The 18,262-nt window shown below is 44.3% G+C and overlaps 1 protein-coding gene across 2 annotated transcripts in view; it reads right to left on the reverse strand.

Moving 5' to 3' along the window:
- Positions 1 to 29: 29 nt before the first annotated feature.
- Positions 30 to 18,262, reverse strand: part of GRIA3 (glutamate ionotropic receptor AMPA type subunit 3) — a 146,249-nt gene continuing 128,016 nt past the window's right edge. The window contains exons 14-16 of one of the 2 annotated variants that reach the window (XM_053990016.1): positions 5,447 to 5,561; positions 3,046 to 3,293; positions 30 to 2,449 (exon numbers count right to left, since the gene is read on the reverse strand). In XM_053990016.1, coding sequence (XP_053845991.1) covers positions 3,048 to 3,293; positions 5,447 to 5,561 — 361 coding nt within the window. In that variant the 3' untranslated portion in view covers positions 30 to 2,449; positions 3,046 to 3,047. The remainder of the gene's footprint in view (positions 2,450 to 3,045; positions 3,294 to 5,446; positions 5,562 to 18,262) is intronic. The other variant, XM_053990015.1, reaches the window with a different exon arrangement.

Here is an 18,262-nt window from a genome sequence, read left to right on the forward strand (position 1 = left end):
TCTCCTCTGAAGAAAAGAGAAGCAAGCTCTTTAATTTTTTTTTTCTTTACAGTTTTATTTACAAAATGTATTAAAACTCTTTGTACAACACCTCATCAAAATGAGGCTCAGTAATTGATGTCCACACATGCAGTTTATGCTTTTACAGCCATTAGTTTGCTTGGCAATTTTTCTGCTCACTCAAGTGCAGTTTCAACGACCAAAAATAGGAACTTAAATTACAAAAAAAACCAAAAAAAGGAGAAAAAAAAAAGTTAAAGGAGAGAACCCCCAAAGCCCCTGAAGCAAAACAAATTAAAAAAAAAATATACCAAAACAAATCATCATGAGACTACTGCCAAACTTCTGATAGCTTGAAGTTGGTAGCCAGAATTGGTAAGCACTCAACACATTTTAGATTTACATGCAAGTTTAAAAAATATCGAACCATTTACCAAACTCCCTTCACTGGTGTGAAGCCTCCACTCTTAAAAATTGATCTGATAAACATACATATTTTATACATCTTTTAAGAAAAACGTTTGTTTTAAATACAACTCATAACTGCACAGCTTTAGCTCACCCTTGCTGGGGATGTGTTTGTGTTCAGAGGTTGAAAAAAAAAATCAGAGTTTCATGAAAAGAAAATGAAAACAAAACAATTTTTTGTCAATATCTCGTTAAAAACTTTAACAATAAATTATTCTCCTATGAGTTTTAAAATTATTTTATATTACATTTTGTTGGAAATACATATTTTTAACAAGACTTTTATTTTTATTATTTTTTTTGTTTTTTGTTTGTTTTTAAATCCTATTGAAAGTTCAAATCTATCATCAGCAAACTAAATGCCTAAGGGTCAGACTGGTTTAAATGAGTTTCTTTTTCACTGTATGTTATTGATGAAATAAAACTCTATCATAAACTACGGAAAATACATATTGTCGATTAGAGGTAATTAGTAAGCAGATATTCCATTGAACATTTCCCAAGTGATTGACAATATGTTTAAAGTTTTGTGGTTTTTTTTTCCTTTTTCTTTTTTTTTTTTTAAATTTTTATTTTTATTTTTAGAGATGAAGTTAAGTAGTTTCCAGGCAGAGGTTCAAGGCTGAAATGCTGCTGCTGTCTAAGACGTTGGATGTGAGTAACAGTGAGCTCCTCCTGGAGCAGAGGTGGCCGGAGCGCGGCGTCCTCCTCACAGAGAGGCAGGGACAGGAGCATCCTCTCACCAGGCATGAAACAAGAGTTGGCAGGAGCTGATATTATATAACAGTACTAGCAGGAGTCATGTTAGATCACTTACTATTACTCTGGAACTGCAGCTAAACTGGAGTTACTATCCTCTTTCCTTGCCTCTGTTTTACAAGGACCGTTACTGAGGAGCGTTAGCTGAGCACGGTGCTAGGTGGGAGAGAACTGGGGAGAAGCAGAAGCAGGCCTGGGAAAAACTAACCTGCCTTTCTCTTGCTTCATTGCATGATATTAAACAGTGAATTAAAATGCAAATGCACAGCAGGAGAAGAGATATATGGTCTGAACTTAAACAGCAAGTAGCTTTTCCCTTTTTTTTTTAATTTTAAAAGCCACCCAATGTTATTTTAATAAAGCACCTGTAGGTATGCCTGATGATAGAACAAAAAAAAAAGGAATGCAATATTTTCTGCCCGCACTTTAGCTACCTTGTCAAGAAATTAATTTACTGATCTGGAAGCAAGACATGCAGTTCCACAAATTACCTTCTTCTGGATTTACAGATTCACAGTCATTGACCTTAATTAGTTTGAATGCACAGATTCTTTCCCTCCTTTTTCTGCTATACAGAATTGCTCAAATTAGCTGGAGAGGTTAAAGTGGCTCAGAAAAAAAATAAAATGACACCACTGTAAGTAAATACTGAAACATCTTGACATCAGCTCACACAAGCAGTGGCAGGCCAGTCCGCATTTGCACGCAGCAGATTTCTGAGGCTTTGTGTCAGGAGGAGTTTCATAATTTGATACGATTGGGGTGGCTGATGAAACCAGCTGCGGTTGCTTTCAGGACACAAGTTCAGTTACTGTGCAGTGGTATCAAAGAATGGCTTTTGTTGCACTGATCTTTTTTTACAATAATTTTTTTTTTTCACATACCAATATCTTGTTACCAGTCCTTTTCTTTTTCCCTTTCATTTGTTTCTTTTTTTCTTCATTTCTTTTTCTTTTCTTTTCCTCTTTTATTTTTCTTTTACTTCTTTGAAGCAAAGCAAGAATATTCAGTGATGGTTTGCATTGTTGTGAGTCTCAGAGTCTTCCATAAGGCACTGAAGGAAAAAAATACCAGTTTTTCCTATTAAAAGTACATTGCACCATCATCAATGCGTGTCATGCCTGACACCTCGGAGAGAGTGCAACTGGCTCAGATGGTCCAAATCCATGAAGTAGCCACATTCTCTGCTGCTTTTTATCTTGCAAGCTGTCAGGGCGAGGATCTAAAATAAAACCAGAAAGATTTCATCACTGCCTGGCAGCAAGGGACAGGGGGGCTCAGCCCATAGAGATGCACAGATTGTGGGCAAGGAGCTAACCAGGCCTTTTCAGAATCATTTGTCAGCAATTCAACTCTACTTTTCCTGCTTTAGAACTCATGAATTCTTGTGCAGAAAGTTTAGTTCTATTGCAAGTTTTTTTTTGAAACTTCCTAAAAGCACTTACCTGACCTGATTATACCTTATAAAACAAAGAGGAAGAGATCCGTAACAAGAGAGATGAGAATTCTGATCAGAGTGATTTTAAAAGCAATTAGCAAAATACTTGCATTTGAACTAGCACGATGCTGGAGAGAGGAGTTACTCACTTCAGCACAAAGCCAGCTACCTCTGTGTGTAAAACAGAATGGTACCTTTCTGATCCTACCTCTGATCAGGGAAGAAATTTAAATGACTGATACTTAAAAACTACCACAAGATGGTGTTTCAAAAGCCTCTTGCAGCAGCCTCCTAGTGCACACAACAGAATAGCACAGACAGCTTAAGAAAGGACAGAAAGAAGAAAACCCAGAGGGTTTACTCCCGGCCCGCAGCCGTACCCCTAGATTTTCACACTTTCTGTGCCGTACACGTTGTAGCCTTCTCTGTAGGTAGCGTAATTCTGGGTGTTGGTGGCAGGAGCAGGTTTGAAGTTCTGCGTGTTCTTGGTGAGCTTCATTCGCTTGGACTCGGCCCGAGACTTGTAGCAGAACTCGATCAGTGCCACCATCATGGCCAGCCCCAGGCCTCCCACAAGGATATAGAACACGCCAGCAACATTGCTCAGGCTCAGAGCGCTCGTCTTGTCCTAAGAGAAACGAGCCACGCTGTTAGTTCTGCTGACAGCAGCAGACAGACAGACAGACAGACAACAGGCTACTTTGCATTAGGCCTAGCTGGAATAGCTACACTCATGGTGCTCGGTGTCCGGCCCACGGACCAGTGCTGTCCCCCCATCCCCGCAGCCCGGGGCTGCACAGCAGTGACTGCTCTGTCCTCCACCCTCTGGTGGGTGAAACCCTGGCTGACTCCAAGGCAATGAAGTTTTTTTGGCCACTGACTTCCCCAGGCCTTCGGTGTCCCAGAGCAAGGCTGCCTATGGCTGAGCATCCCTGGTAGCAAAGGCACTGGGGGAAAGTTCTGCTGGTGGCTGCATAAAACAGCAGGATTTACAGAAGGCCATGACAAAACGAGAAAAAGAAAAAGCCAAGCCACTACACACTTGGGTTTGGTCAATGTAGGTAAAATTCCTGAGATGCTGCTGGACTTAACTACCTTTTTTCAACATTTAGGAAAAAAAACACACCCTAGAAAGATGGTCAGTTACTTAGAGGTCAAGTAGCAGAGCCCTGAGCTAAACTAGCACCTTCAGGAGAGTGAGTTATTGAATGAAACCAGACATTGTAACACAAAAATCACTGGTCAGGGTTTATCTTCCTTCAATACATGTCAGATGGGGGAGAAGCTTGCATTTTTTAAAACAAGGTTCTGGAATGGGATTAAATAGAGCTGCAACCTTTCTGCTGCTGCATGGGTGGCTGGCTGTGGGCAGGAACGGCTCCTGGCTGGCACAGCTGGCTGGGCTGCCACACCACACTGGCCGGGGTGGACGGCAAAGTGCCAAAGAAATTTGTCTGTGCCCAGAGAAGGCACTGCTGACAGAGCTCGGTTAACGATTCTCTCTAGGGAGAGCTAAATTTGCATATCGTCAGAGTAAAATATGATTTACCTTGTAAGTGTCTGTGTGTTTCACAGTTGGTATACATGTGGTTGTAGCAAACAATCTGCCATTTAAACTAAAGATCTTAATCATTTATACCTCTTTTTGATCACAGCTCCCTTTGGCAGCTGCCGTGTGTTCAGATATCCCACGATCCCAAATTTACCTGACACAACAGCTACTGGGCTGTGCCCTAAGCAACTTCCAGTCCTACTGAAATCAATGAAATTTTATTATTGGCTTCGCTGGAACTTGAAATTGTCCTCCGACACTGAAAGGGTGCTTTGAAATTGTAGTTTTCTGTTTGAATGATTACAGAGAGCACTTCCAAAGGCACCAAGGGAGTTAGGCACTCAGCTGTGACCGATTTCAGCTGGAGCTGGATTCTCCTCCTCTTGGTGCCTTTGAAAATGTCCTTCACTCCAACAAGCCCAGCACTTCTACAGAGTTTTTCTCCCCACTGGGTCTATAGGCATTAAAAAAAAAGTCCTCCTTTTAACTGAATGGTGTAAATAAATATGCCCTACAATTTAAGTGTGCAGCTACTGGGCCAATCCACCTCAGGGGTGGGACCTGCCCTGGGGTCTACAGTGGTCCTGCATGAGGCTGGACAGCCCCACAGCACAGCTGGTAGATGACAGGACAGTACAGCAGCAAAATGGTTCAAAGCAGTATAAAAAAGAATATTCAATATTTAGGTAATGATTCACCATTAGTATTTCTAGATTTATTTTTTTTTTAATCCAACAGATTTTAAAATGAATTGGCAAATAGGGCAGGAAAGGCATTTTTTCCTTATCAGCTGTCTGTCCTGAAAATTTGTGCCCTTAGCAAGCATGTGACTGTTTCCCAAACTGACATGTAGAGAATCTAAGTAATAATTTTGAAACAAAAACGAGTTTTTTCAATAAAAATATGAAAAGATGCTGGCCTGAATAATAAACAGTGACTGTGCTGAAACCTGCACATTTAAATGAAGACACCAGCTTGGGAGGCTTTGGGGGCTTCTCTTAGCATGTTTCTAGCAAAATACTCACACAGTGAAATATACTTACAACTACAGTCTGTAACTGCATATAAGAAAAATGCTGTCATGTTCTGAGACTTACTTATTTTTTTCTATTATTTTCTTTCAACCTTCAAAATGTAAATAGCAATTTTTGAAAGTCATTCTTGGTATAAACAAACAGTGGGTCAAAATGTGATTGCTAATCAGTACAAAAAGACCTTCAGCGACTGACCTTACTTCCGGAGTCCTTGGCTCCACATTCACCCTTATCGTACCACCATTTGTTTTTCAGCTTGTCTAAGATGCCTTGTTCACTGAGTTTCAATACTGCAAGGTTTACAGGAGTTCTTCACGTGGGAAATAACATAAATAACATTATATTATGTTATTTTATGTTATTCAATCTTTAAACTACTTTAAAACTATACAAAGCGATAAAGCAGGGTTCCTGGCCACAAAGTATTTACACTGCAGGCAACTGGATCATCCCCTTAAGTTAACGCTAGAGCATCTCTACATTACCAGGTCCTGCCCATATCGCTTTGAGTAATCGGCACTCACTGTTAAATGAAGGCAGTAGAAACAAAGCAAGGCCAATCTCCCACTTGGTGTGCCACAGGCACTTGCAGTAGCTTTACCGATCTGGGTGGGTTTGATCCAGCAGGGCCCCTATTGCACCAACAGACAGAAGCCCCCACACCAGCCACTGTGGCTGTCAAACAACGCTTGTAGCCCCTGATCCCCGGCAGCCCCCGCGCCTGGCGGGTCTCTGTGCACATCTGCAAAGCAAAAGGCCCCAGGCTGGACCCATGGAGGGGGATTTTGCCGGCGTCACAGCCACTTCCCCGCCGGCGCTGGCTTCTCCAGCTCCCGCGGCTGGCGCTGCAGGGGCTGCGCTCGGAGGCATCGTGCTGGGCTGCACTCCCTGAACTGCTGCATCTCCAACTCCCCCCGTCCAGGGAACTGCAGCAGAAAATAAGCAAATGCAGACCTCTATGAAGCAAACTGATGAATATGGAAATTGCCGGCTGAAAGTGCCCAGGGTGGGAAAGGTTGGCAGAATAAACGGAATTGCTGACTCGTGCTGCCAAGAGCCCACAGCCCAGGGGGGCTGAGCTCATCTGGCCCTTCCGAGCGGGAGAGCAGCACCTGAGGAGCTCTCGGTTAGGTTTTGTCATTTCCACTTCCTCCTCGTGTGAAGTCTTGTTTTTTTCCCTGCCTGCTTCCATGAGACAGGCTGCCTGTGCAAGGAACATCTTCAGTTCCTGCTCCCGCTTGAACAGCTCTGATCCCTGCTCCACGGCTGCACGGGGCTGGGTCCTTATCCCCAGCAATGCTGTGCCACAATGCTGTGCACTGCTCTGCACACCAGGCAGACACGTGCACAGCCTGCTTTGGGTCCATTCAGGCCTGCTGTCAGCAGAGGAGACGCAGGGGCTCAGCCCATGTCTGCCCCAGCGCCAGCCTCACGTCTGCCTCTTGCAGCTCTCTGCCTTTCTCCCACCCCTGCCCGAAGTGCCAGACTCTCTGCAGAGCAGAAGAGACTCAGGAGAAAGAGCAGAAAGACCTATACAAAACATCTTAAATATAAGCTAAATTGCACACTGGCATTTAGGAAAATATCCCCAGACTGGGAGGGCTCACAGCTCTGAGCAACAGGAATGGCTGAGCCCTGCCATGCCTGGGGCTGGACAAGATGCTGAAAGAAGTAGCTGGTAAAGAAAAGCCCTGTTCCCTCATCTGCCAAGAGCTGCTTTTGAGATGGCTGTGAGACTGTTGGTGGCTGCTGCTGGGAAGAGCTGCTCTTGGAGATGCTCCGTATCCTTTGGCAGGAGGGTGGCAGCCGAGCCCAAGAAGCTCGTGGGGTATCATGAGATAAATGATTGTATTCAAGAGCTCCTGAGCTGAATGCTCCACTGGCTGCTCCAACATGACCCTGTGTAGTGTCACCCAGGCCAGCAGGGAGGCAAGAGTAGAGGAAAGCCATCAAGGTGGGGACAACTGCTGGTAACAGCAGCAGCACTGCCAGCACTGCCTGCAGAGCTTCCCAGCTGTCCACGCAGAGGCAGCACCACTCACTCCTGCACAGGGCTCAGTTTGACACCAGCCAAGGCTTTATTTTTATAAAATGGCTATTTTTAAGCGGCAGCTGTAATCTAATTAAATATCAATCAGGGCTGGCTGTACACACTCAGCTGGACACAGCCAACGGGTGGCAGTGACAAGCCACATGAGACAGACCGTGTTTGCTGGCCCAGCACTGGCAGCAGGCAGAGCTCCTCCACCAGGAGCCAGAGGCATCCTAAAAAGCCAGCTGTGCTGCAGCTCCACCTGCATCCTCCTACAGGTAGGCTATAAAATATTAACGGGATCAAAGCAGGCTCCGAGACACTGCCAACACCCCGGGGGTGCAGGGAACGCACCTGCCCCACTCGGTTACACCGATGGGCAGCAGCCAGGTCCTGGCCAAGCCACCACCATGCACCTGTGGGGCAGCTGGGCTGCATTGAGACCCCTGGGGACCCCCAGACAAACATGCTACGAGCAGCCGTGCATGCCTGCAATGCCAGCCAGTGAAAGCTCAGTGCCTTTACCTTCCCCTTACAAGCCCCAGCAGAGAGCAGGGTGAATTATTGCTCAGAGAACAGTACTCTCATTTTAAATTTCATTTAAAAACTATCTAATTTGGAGAGATTTTATGCAATACATCTCTCAGCATTGAAAAGCATTGTGCAGCTGAGAATACACAAACAATAGGAAGAAGGTTATAAACATCTTTCCTCCTACCTGCATATTTTATTGTGCAAATTTTCCCCTCCCCCCAGTCCTATTCTGAACACTATTTTTAATTTGCATGCCTTTGTAAACCCCATACGGAGTACTGAGAATTTGCATAACATCCAATACATTATAGATTAGCTTTCACAACATTATACAGTATTGGGAAATGAGGAGGCTTAATATGCTAATTAGGGTGCTTTATTTTTTTTAAGCCAAGATTGCAGCTAATTGAGCACACACAACTGCCAAAAAAAAAGAAAAAAAAAAAAGAAAAAAAAAAAAGAAAAAAAAAGTAGTAAACTAAAATTATCTTAACTAAACAGATGGGAATTTGCCTAAACTGAGGGCTTCATTATCATTTGTCACAGTCCTGTTTGCCAGGTGAGGTACCACATTCCCTCAGCCTGGGTAGGAGAGAGGTGATGTGTCCTATCATGAGAAGCTGAGTGGGATGGGCAGACAGGTGCCAAGGAGTCACTCCTTGCTTCAGGGCCACCCAGGCTTTGTTGGTGGAGCTGTCACCATGCCAGGGTGCTCTGGTCCTGGGGCTGTCCCCATCCTGCCTGGCACAGGGCCTGAGCAGGTGGCTGGTACCAGAGGGTCAGCTTGTGTACAGAAAGAAAAGGGGAGGCAATTCAGACATGAAAGAGTAGCTGGTGCCTGTCCCTCCCTGCCTTGGCCTGTCCTGTCCCCCCAGCACACAGAAAACCTGAAGATTTGCCTGAGCAAGTTCCCAGCCTCCCTTGGCTCAGCCACTTCACTGGGCAGGGCACTGGGATGAACATCTTGTACCTGAGCAAGGACATCCTCTCAATGTGGAAGGCACCAATTTGTGAAGCACAAAATACAGCTTGTTTCATCAAAGTCCTAAAGAATAATTTTGCCTGCTTCCAGGAAATAAATCCCAAAACCTCCTAATGCATGAGCTGTTTCCTTTGCAGCAGGATTTGAGAAACCTTCTATTTGGAGGAGGCATGATGCCTCTGCAACCCCTGGTCCAGCACTTCAGGAATGCAGTATGAGCTGGTGCAGGATGGATTCCTCAAATCCCAAATTCCCAATTTCCTCATTTTCTGAGGCTCTGTCTCAAAGGACTTCAATTTCCTCATAGTTTCCTTGGGATATTTTTGTGCTTTCCAGTTGTTTTTTTTAAAATTATGTTGCTGTTGTTGGGCTATATGGGATATTCTATGAAGTCCTTGGTCCTTTCCTAGGTGGCTTCCACTGTTTTTCCATGCTTTAATTTATGATGGGATTCTTTTTCATCTCTCCTGTGTGGTTTCCAGACCTCTCTCTGTTAGCTTGGTTGCTTTGATAAAAGTAAAATGTTCAGAGGTTTGAGAGCTTGTGTTCTCTTGTTGTGCTCTGTATGCCAAGAAAATGAGATGAGGCCATTTGGATTGGGATGTCAGCATTTTGGATTCCACAGGTTGGTATTCTTGTCCAGAAACTTGCAGTGTTTTTCTTCCTTCCCATAACTGAAGGATTTTGTTTCCTTGCTTTTGCTTTTTATCCAGTATGATCTGAATCATCCAGGCTTAAACCTGTGAGGTTGGTTCTCTTGGGCAGCTCTACCAAACCCTGCTAAGATTTTTTTCTACAAATGACTGGAAGACTTGAGTTTAGAGAAACAATACCAGGAGCCTCATATGGAATAGTATGGCCCTTAGAGGGGAATTAAGCCATCTGCAATGGTTGTTTCTTTTAAGAGTGGCATGACTGTAAGATCAGTGGCCGCCTGTTTTATAGGCTTTACAGAGACTGCCACAAATACCATTTTATACCTTGACAGAAGTGGGTTTTATTGGTGTTTCAGCTGTTTCATTTCTCTGCCACCCTGTTAGGAGACTCTGTTCAGGTGCTGGCAGCATAACTTTCCCCTCTTCAGCCATCAGCTACTGCTGGAAAACAAGCTGTGCCAGTCTTCTTCCAGATTTAATATGACGTCATCCCAAAAGGAACCTCCTTTTCCTTTTGCTGCGTGGCCCTGGGATCTCCTCCCTGCTGCAATTTAGCCTGTCTGGGTGCAGGACACCAGACTCAGAAGCCCTTTGCACTCTTTGCTGCTGGTGGCCCCAGAGGATAGGATACTGATGGAATGAAATGATTTTTGAAAAACAAACTCTTTAAAATCTCATCCCTGAGCATCCCCAAGGCTTCAGGTTCAATTTAAGAACTTGGGCCACCCCTCCCTCAAATTCAGGAGGTGCTACAGCACTTTGTCATGCAGGTTGGTCCTGTACAAAACATAGCATCGTTTCCAGGCTGAGTATGTTCACCATGCAGATACTCCTTCTCAGAAGAAAGAGCTGCTATGTGCTCTTTGCAAAGCATTTATTACACTTATATTTGATTATTACCCATCTTCCATTCATGCAATTAATATGGAAAAGAGGGAACACAATGACTCAGAGGCCATTCACTCTTTCCTCTTCGAGACAGCCTTACCTGTCTGAGGGATTTCTTGCCTTGCCTCTTCTTACCAAAGCCCCAGTTTCAACTTAGTTGCAGTAAATGTTATCTGCACTGAGAAAACTGGTGGTGTTACAATATTTCTTTCCATTCTTTCTGGCCAGAACAAGCTTGAAGTAGAAGACAAGTAAATTAATCATCAAAGAAGTAGATCTTTATTAGTCCCAAAAGTGGGAAGGTAGAACTTCTGACCCTCTCAAATTATAAATCATAACAGGTTTTTAGTAGTGTGATTAATGGCTTTTTAGGTTAATTGTTGTGATTTCACCTGCACCTATTTAAAGAAGATAACCCCAAACCAGATGTTCCACCTACTGCCATCACTAACTTCTACCAGCTTAAGACACATCCTAGCAGGCTGCAGTCCCACGTATGACTGAAAAGGCTGGCCAGGCTGCTCCTTTTGGCAGGTGATTCCAGTTACTGGCCATCGTGTTTGTGTGCTAGTGCTGTAAACAGGACCCTTTCCTGAGCAAACTTGGACTGCAGAGAAGAATCTGAGCAGTTTCTTGGAAAAGCGCTGTTAATTTATGAAAGGAACACTGCGATCTTGCCAGGAAAGGGCTGTTTTCCAGCAAAGATGCCAGTGCCTTTGTAGCCAGCGTTTGGGTTGGTCCTCACAAGTCGCAGCAGGTGATACAAGGAGTCAATGACCACTAGAGGTGAGAACTGGGAACAGAAGTCACTTTAGGACTCGCGCATCTCACCCAATAATCTGCAGACTTTTTTCAGCTCTAACTGGTGTTTGAGTGGCATGAAGTCTCAGCAACACTGTGGTTATGTTTATTACTTGCAATCTATAAAAGATTTAAGTGATGATTGGAACAGCTTTGGATAATTCACATCCCATTCCATGCTCTAATGGATGTAATATAAATGTTATACCCAAACCAAATCACTGCCAAGGAGAGTGAATGAACTCAGCAGACGGCACACTGTTCCTTTTAAACCAGATGAACCATTGCTCAGAATTCATTTAGAATTTTTAGGTGCAATCTTTCAGAAAAGCAAGTTGCAAAGTAAAGATGCAACAAGCAAGGCTCTTCAAAGCACCAATTAAAGGGCTTCCTCAGGGTGGCACAGGATGAGGAGGGCAGTGCATGGGCTGCCCTGGCACCTCTCACTACCTGGGTTTTACAGCTGAAGTGTTCCTTCACCCACCATCAGCTGGTTCCTGACTTTCTTTAGAGTATCAGGTGTACAGTGTGGCATTTTCACAACAGTGTTGCTTGCAGCATCTTGAGAGTCCAAACACAGCTTTTTTGGGGGTAGAGGGTAAAGAAATCACCCATGTACTTGAAGGAAGACCAGAATAACATTCAGCATTCAGAGCTCCTCTCTGGTTTTGAAAACACCCTTTCTTCTCGTGTGCCTGGGGCTGTGGCTCAGGAGAGCAGAGCAGAAGCTGCAGCAGACCTGATCAGCACTTCAGCCAGGGAGGGATGCCAGGCTGGCTCAGGAGATGTCAAACACCGGGCAAGAACTCCAACCACTGCAGATTCACTGCTCATGACTGGCTCCTGCACAGGAGAGCTCCACAGTCTTCTGCAGGACTACTTGGCTATGACATCCATGTCTCCAGCAGCACTGTGGAGGGACATGGGCCATCTCACCCAGCAATACAAAGTTCATTTAGAGGTGAAGCAAAGAAATTTAAGGCCAGTGGCAGTGGGGATCCTTCTCACAAAAGCAGATGGATGCTGGCTCCAAACATACAGCAAATATGGCCACCAGAACTGTCCTTGGCTAACAGACCTCCCTGTGTTGCATCCCGGAGAGCCGCGTGCAGCCAGGGAGAGCGAAAACCCACGCCGCATCCTTGTGTACTTAACACTGCAGCTACCACAATGCACAATCCTGTGTGGTCACCAACAGGCCCTTGTTCATTTTTCCCAGCAGTAGAACAGCCGACAACAAATTCCTGTGGTTGGAGAAGTGTCATGGAAATGCAGGCACACATCACTTGGGATGCAGCATTTACAGCAAAGCTGTTTGTGATTCCCTCTACTTGGTACTGGCCCTTTGGGTGCACAGGAGAAGGCGAAATCACAGTGCCAAAGACAACCCCAGGCTCTGGCTGTGTCACACTGCATGACGTAGAACAGCTGTAAATATGGTCTAGTATCTGGCTAGGCCAGATTTATTGCTGATTTGTGGCATCAGAGCAACAAAAAGCCACAGGAGGCTTCTGGCAAATCTGTCCCTCCCAAGAGTCCAAATCTGTCCCTCCTAATGAAAGGTGACATTCTCCCTCTGCATCAGAGTGCTGCCCTGGCCAAGCCCCATGGTCAGACCAAGGGCTTGGCCTCTGCAAAGGGCTCGTTATTCTCCTGTCCAAATCTCAGTGACGTGAAGGAGGTCAGAGTCCATGGTGGTACCAGGTCTTGGTTAGTACATTATAAAGTAGTTTTTTACTTGTTTATCATTAAATAATAATAAACTTGTTTTATAATTAAATAATCCCTGTTGGTTTTGCCTAATCCTTTTAGTTTAGGAATCTGACATATTTGGAGCACTCTCACTTCTACAGCAAGAAATGTCTTCCTTTGTTCCTGATGACCAGAGCTGTCCTTGCTGGCTGGAACATCCCTGGGACTGCCGACATCAGCACAACTCAGTCAAAACCATTGTAACATCAAAGAGTTCAGATGTTAAACACTTGGGTTTCTAAAATCCACCTCACAGTGTCAGAGAAAGGCAAGTGGAATAAGGTGCAGACAAGCAAGTATTTTCTAAATCCAAAATGCTTCCTAAAATCCTCTTGGGTAAAACTACTGAAAACACTGAATTAATTGTTCCTGCTAGTGTCACTGGCTAATCCCCACTAACTTCAGGGAAAGCACAGAGGGCAGCTTGCTGTAGACATGTGGGACATGTCACATTTACCATGTTCTGAGAGGCAAATACCTGAGGAGCACTGAGATTACAGAATACAGAATATTCTGAGCTGAAAGGGACCCACAAGGACCATTGAGTCCAACTCTTAAATGAAAGGCCCATAGGGGGACTGAACCCACAACCTTGGTTTTATCAGCACCCTGCTCTGACCAGCTGAGCTACCCTCAGTGTGACCCTGAACCATGGCACCACTGCCTGGCACTGCTTCCAGCTGAGCAGAGAAATCCCTCAGCACCACATATCACACAGACCACCAGCCTTCCCTGTCCTGCTGGCAGGAGGAGGGGAGGTGATGCTGAATGCAGCCTCCAGTCCTGCTGACTGGAGCTGAGTGGGCCAGAAGGCAAGTGGCCACTGCTGCATCCCTGAGCCAGCCTGCACAGGCACTTGGCTGTGCAGGGACTGACAAAGGCAGAAATCAAGTCCAGGCTCTCTGCTTAATTTGACAGGATACCATAAAAAAATATCACTAACAACCATCTTGGTATCATTAAAATATAAAGATAGAAACAATCTAGGAAGATACACCAAATCCAGCACTACTCTCTAGAGGGTATTGCTCGAGGTTAAAGACCCATCTAAATCAAATAAGGCACTTTATTCCCCCAAGCTGTATAAATCCCAGCCTGATCTGTAACTATTGAATGGACTTTTTGTCAGATCTTGTTACTGAAATAACTTCTGAATAGATAACAAAAGCTGAGGATGAATGCATCATCCAAGGGCTCTGCCCTTGCTCAGATCAGATCATCCATCTGCCTGTTGCAATTTACCATTTTAGCAATGTCTCTGTGCCATGACTTCACGTTTTGCGACACACCCACATGTGAGGGATGGGGAACACTTTGTTTGGAAATGGGCTCGTAATCCAAACCCACTATGTTTGTTTAAAGACTACAGTTGCCTGGTACCTCAAGCAGGAGTGAAGAACCTTGAAAATACAGGCAAAAACCCGTATGTCCAATCCCTGCTCCTTCTTGTCAATCACTACGTCCTACCTTCTGTCTCAAAAAGTGATCTTTCGTATTCCACACTGAACATTCAATATTCAGTGAAAAAACGCAAAAAGCACTGGGCATTTATTTTTTAAATAATGAGCCCTTGGTTGCTCTTTGCTACCATTTCAGACCCACAACACTTTTCCCCTACCCTGTGTTACCAGCAGTTGCACATTTCCAAGAGTCAATATTTGAGGGATTGAAATGCTTTATGGGTCGGCAGAGGAAGGGATAAAAGAGAAAGCCATCTAGTTTGGAAAGACAAAGACATTGCACAATTAGAAAATTAAAACTCAGCACCTCAAGCCCTATATATCCCCCAGCCACCTAAAAATATGCTGCATGTCGATGGCTGGGGTAGTGCTTGGAGGCAGAGCGATAAATCCCCTGGCAGAGGATGCTGTTTTTCCTCAACAGCAGAGCCAGCAGCAGTTCCCTTTGCTCAAGGCCCCGGAGCCCTGAGTGATGGTGAGAAGCATCCTGGGGCTGCAGGGGATGGGTTTAGCTCCTGCTGAGCACTGAGTTCCTGTAATAGTTCTCCATAACTGAACTTTGTTATAGTCTCCATTACTGGGCAGGAGTAACCTGCCTTACAGGTTGGAGCATCCAGTTTATCCTTGTGGAATGTGAAGCGTTTTTCCTTTGGTCACCAGGTATACATTTTAAATTCAGGTGCTTGAATGAACACATGATGTCATTGCATCATCTACAGACACTCTGTGCACACCTCTGCAGAGCCAGATGTGTCACCAGCTGAGGCTGCAAGTTCTGCCCCCTGCAGAGTCTGCAGCCTGTGTTTGGCAGCAGCAATGTCTCTATGAAGGGTTATATGTTTCATAAATGTAGCTCAAACAAATTAAACTCTGTACTAACAGGATCACAATTGAAGAGAAGTGCCAAGTGCTAATGCAATAATACATGCTGATTGGATTAGGAAACACAAGCCATAACAAGTTGCTGTAGCTCATTCACAGCAGTACCCAATGCTTGAGGTATGGATGTGGTGAGAGGGTGGAAGAAGAGCAAAGGAGGGCAGGTGCCCAACATTGCACTCTAACTTTACAACATCTGAAAGAGCAGCATGGACCTTTCCTGCCATTGCTTGGGTCCTTTCTAACCTGGATGGGTACGAGCAAGAGACTCAACTTACCTTGCACGCTGGCTATCCCCTCACCTTCTCTTTCTCTTGTCTCTAGGCACATCCATTTTTTCCCCCCATCTTTATTTTCCTCTTGAAACGGCTTCTTCTGAGACTCCTGCTCTTGGCTCCTCAGCAGGCTGCAGGTAGGTGCTGCTTAGTCCAAAGGCTAGTCCACAAGACATTCAAAGAACAACTAGGTCGTGTACAAAAGCTAGAGGCATTCGGCCCAGGGTTACAGTGCCCGCAAGCACAGAGAAATCCACAGAGCAGCAGCAGTGCCTGCGTCCATGAGAGCACAATGCTGAAACATTAGAGTCACTTTGAAGAAGAAGAAAGGCATTTACTTTTCCCTTTGTACGTAAAATGACAGCAGTTACTATTAAAGAGAAACAACCAAGCCCAGACCCCCAGGGAGACGTTCAAAGAAAGGGCCCTGCTCCTGTTGCTGGGAGCTCCACTTCCAGCTGCTGGTTTTTCTTTTTTCCTTTTCCTGTACCACAGAGCCTGCTGCCTTGACTTTTCCCATACTGATACTTAGAGTGCAGGATAAATGACTCATGTAAGCAATCTATGGAAATTAACTGTTAAGAACCACAGTTATTATCAAAAGGAGTGCACAATTAACAAGTCTTTAAGATTTCTTGCGGCCATAAAGGCAGGACATGGTGTCCCTGCACAAGCCCCAGGTCTGCCACAATTAATGCTGCACAAACAGGTCTCCTTTGGCAAGGCAGCAAAGCCAGTCTCCAAGATGCTAAAGGTTGTACTGGCAAAATTGAACAGTTCCAAATTCTTGGACACCACTGGTTCTGACTCCACCAACTCCTTCCCAGTGCAGGCAACCTATTCTTCCTAAATTATCGTGCCACTTCTCCCAGTTCCATTTCCAGGAAAATACCCCCAACAATCTGCACAACAGCATTGATGTTTCTGCAAACCAGAGCAGGCTCTCTGCCCTTCTTGGCAGTGCTCTGAGATGCTCCAATGAACTCCCAGAGCATTAAGACTTCATCACTGGCACAAAACATACACAGTATTATTTCCTAATATGCTATGAAGTAATAGCTGTCAATTAAACCAATATTCTGGTGTCTTTCTTTTAAAGCACTATTTTGCTTTGTCACTAATTTGCACAAGACAGTAATTTTGTATTACTTTCCCAGCTCTGAGCATGAATTAGCTCTGTGTTACTGTCACTGGCTCTGATCAGCCATTTTATCCTTTTCCAGCTCATAACACAGGCCTATAGTATGGATGACAAGGAAATTCATGCTGATGAACATAATTTCAAACAAATTGCTGAAATAAATCGTGCTGCATCTTTTTAAGATAGCCATTTCCCCAAATGCCCTCTTTTATGCACGATGTGTTTGGCAATGGTGCTCTTTAGGCATCAGGTATCATCTAAAATAAAGCATAACAGATTTCTTCTTAAAATATGCCACTTAAAAAAATTATGCTGCAAATGCTAACGGCTGTGCTGAAATTGTATCAAACCAAAACAGCACACAAGACACGGGGGAACAGATCCCATCTGCTAATGGCCACACTCACAGCTCCAAAGGTCTTGGGAATAGGATATTGTATGGAGCACAGCTCTGAGGGCAGAACTCAACTAGCCCACTGGAAAAGTAATTCTATGATTAAAAAGAAACAATTGGAAAATCAAATAATATTACATTGCATGTCATTTCTCTGATGTACTCCAAAAGAGGGATCAGCCTAAAAAAAGAATATATTAAAGAAATTAAGTTAAATAATTAGCAGGGAATCTTGGCAGGTGAAGTTGGTGAGAAGCTGCATTCAAACATTCTCCTTCCTTGTTGGTTGTCATTAAATGTTACCATGAAGGTATAAGAATACAAGAAATTTATCAACAGCAGAACTATGGAAATTTATCTTAGCAGGAAATTGTTCCTATGCTACTGAATAATTAGTTTCACTTAAGTCACTCAGGCTGTGACTGCTGTCTGCATCCCCTTTTGTCTAATTCTTGTTAAATCCCTATTCAGGAGTCACTCAGCTCCAAGATTATAGGACTGTATAATAAACAAAATAATTAGTTTCCAGACTTGTAATACACTGCAACATATTTCCTGGAATATGTTTTTTTTTACAACTATTATTTTGTATTCTCTCATGATTGAGAACTCAGCTTGCATGTATAAGAGCATTTGAAGAGAGGATAATTTTGCCATGAAACTAAATTCAAGCTCATTTAGGAGGGCTAAGTGAATGAGTTTTGATGCACGTACCAGAATGCCTGCTTCAGCCAAGTCAGCCCACATGTATTGACAGGCATCCCAGAAAAATTATGGATGGATGGAGCATATTCCCCTTCAGACTTGTTAAATAAGGACCACTACTGAAATCGGCTAATTCCCTTTGCCAGGGCAATGCCAACACTGGCACCCTCTGCTCCACACCAGCACCAGCACAGACTGGTAGCACTGAAAACAAGACACATGTCAGCTGAGGCCTTTATAACAAACTCATTAAAATAGCCCAATCTCTTTAGTCTTGACTTACAGGTGAACCCCAGGAGCACGGAATGCCCACAGACCTAACCTTACACTCTGTGTAAACCAAGAGATTCAAATCCTGCAGAAAGCCAATTGAATACCTTTTCTTTTTCCTGCTGCAAGACTCAAAATCCTTGAGAAAATGGAAATCACTGTTTAATTTTCCAGAGGCAGTAAGATACGGTAACAAGAGATGAACTCACAACTCAGAATGATTCCTCTCCGAGCACAGGCAC

The sequence above is a fragment of the Vidua macroura genome, chromosome 14 (assembly GCF_024509145.1).
Source record: "Vidua macroura isolate BioBank_ID:100142 chromosome 14, ASM2450914v1, whole genome shotgun sequence".
Lineage (NCBI taxonomy): Eukaryota > Metazoa > Chordata > Aves > Passeriformes > Viduidae > Vidua > Vidua macroura.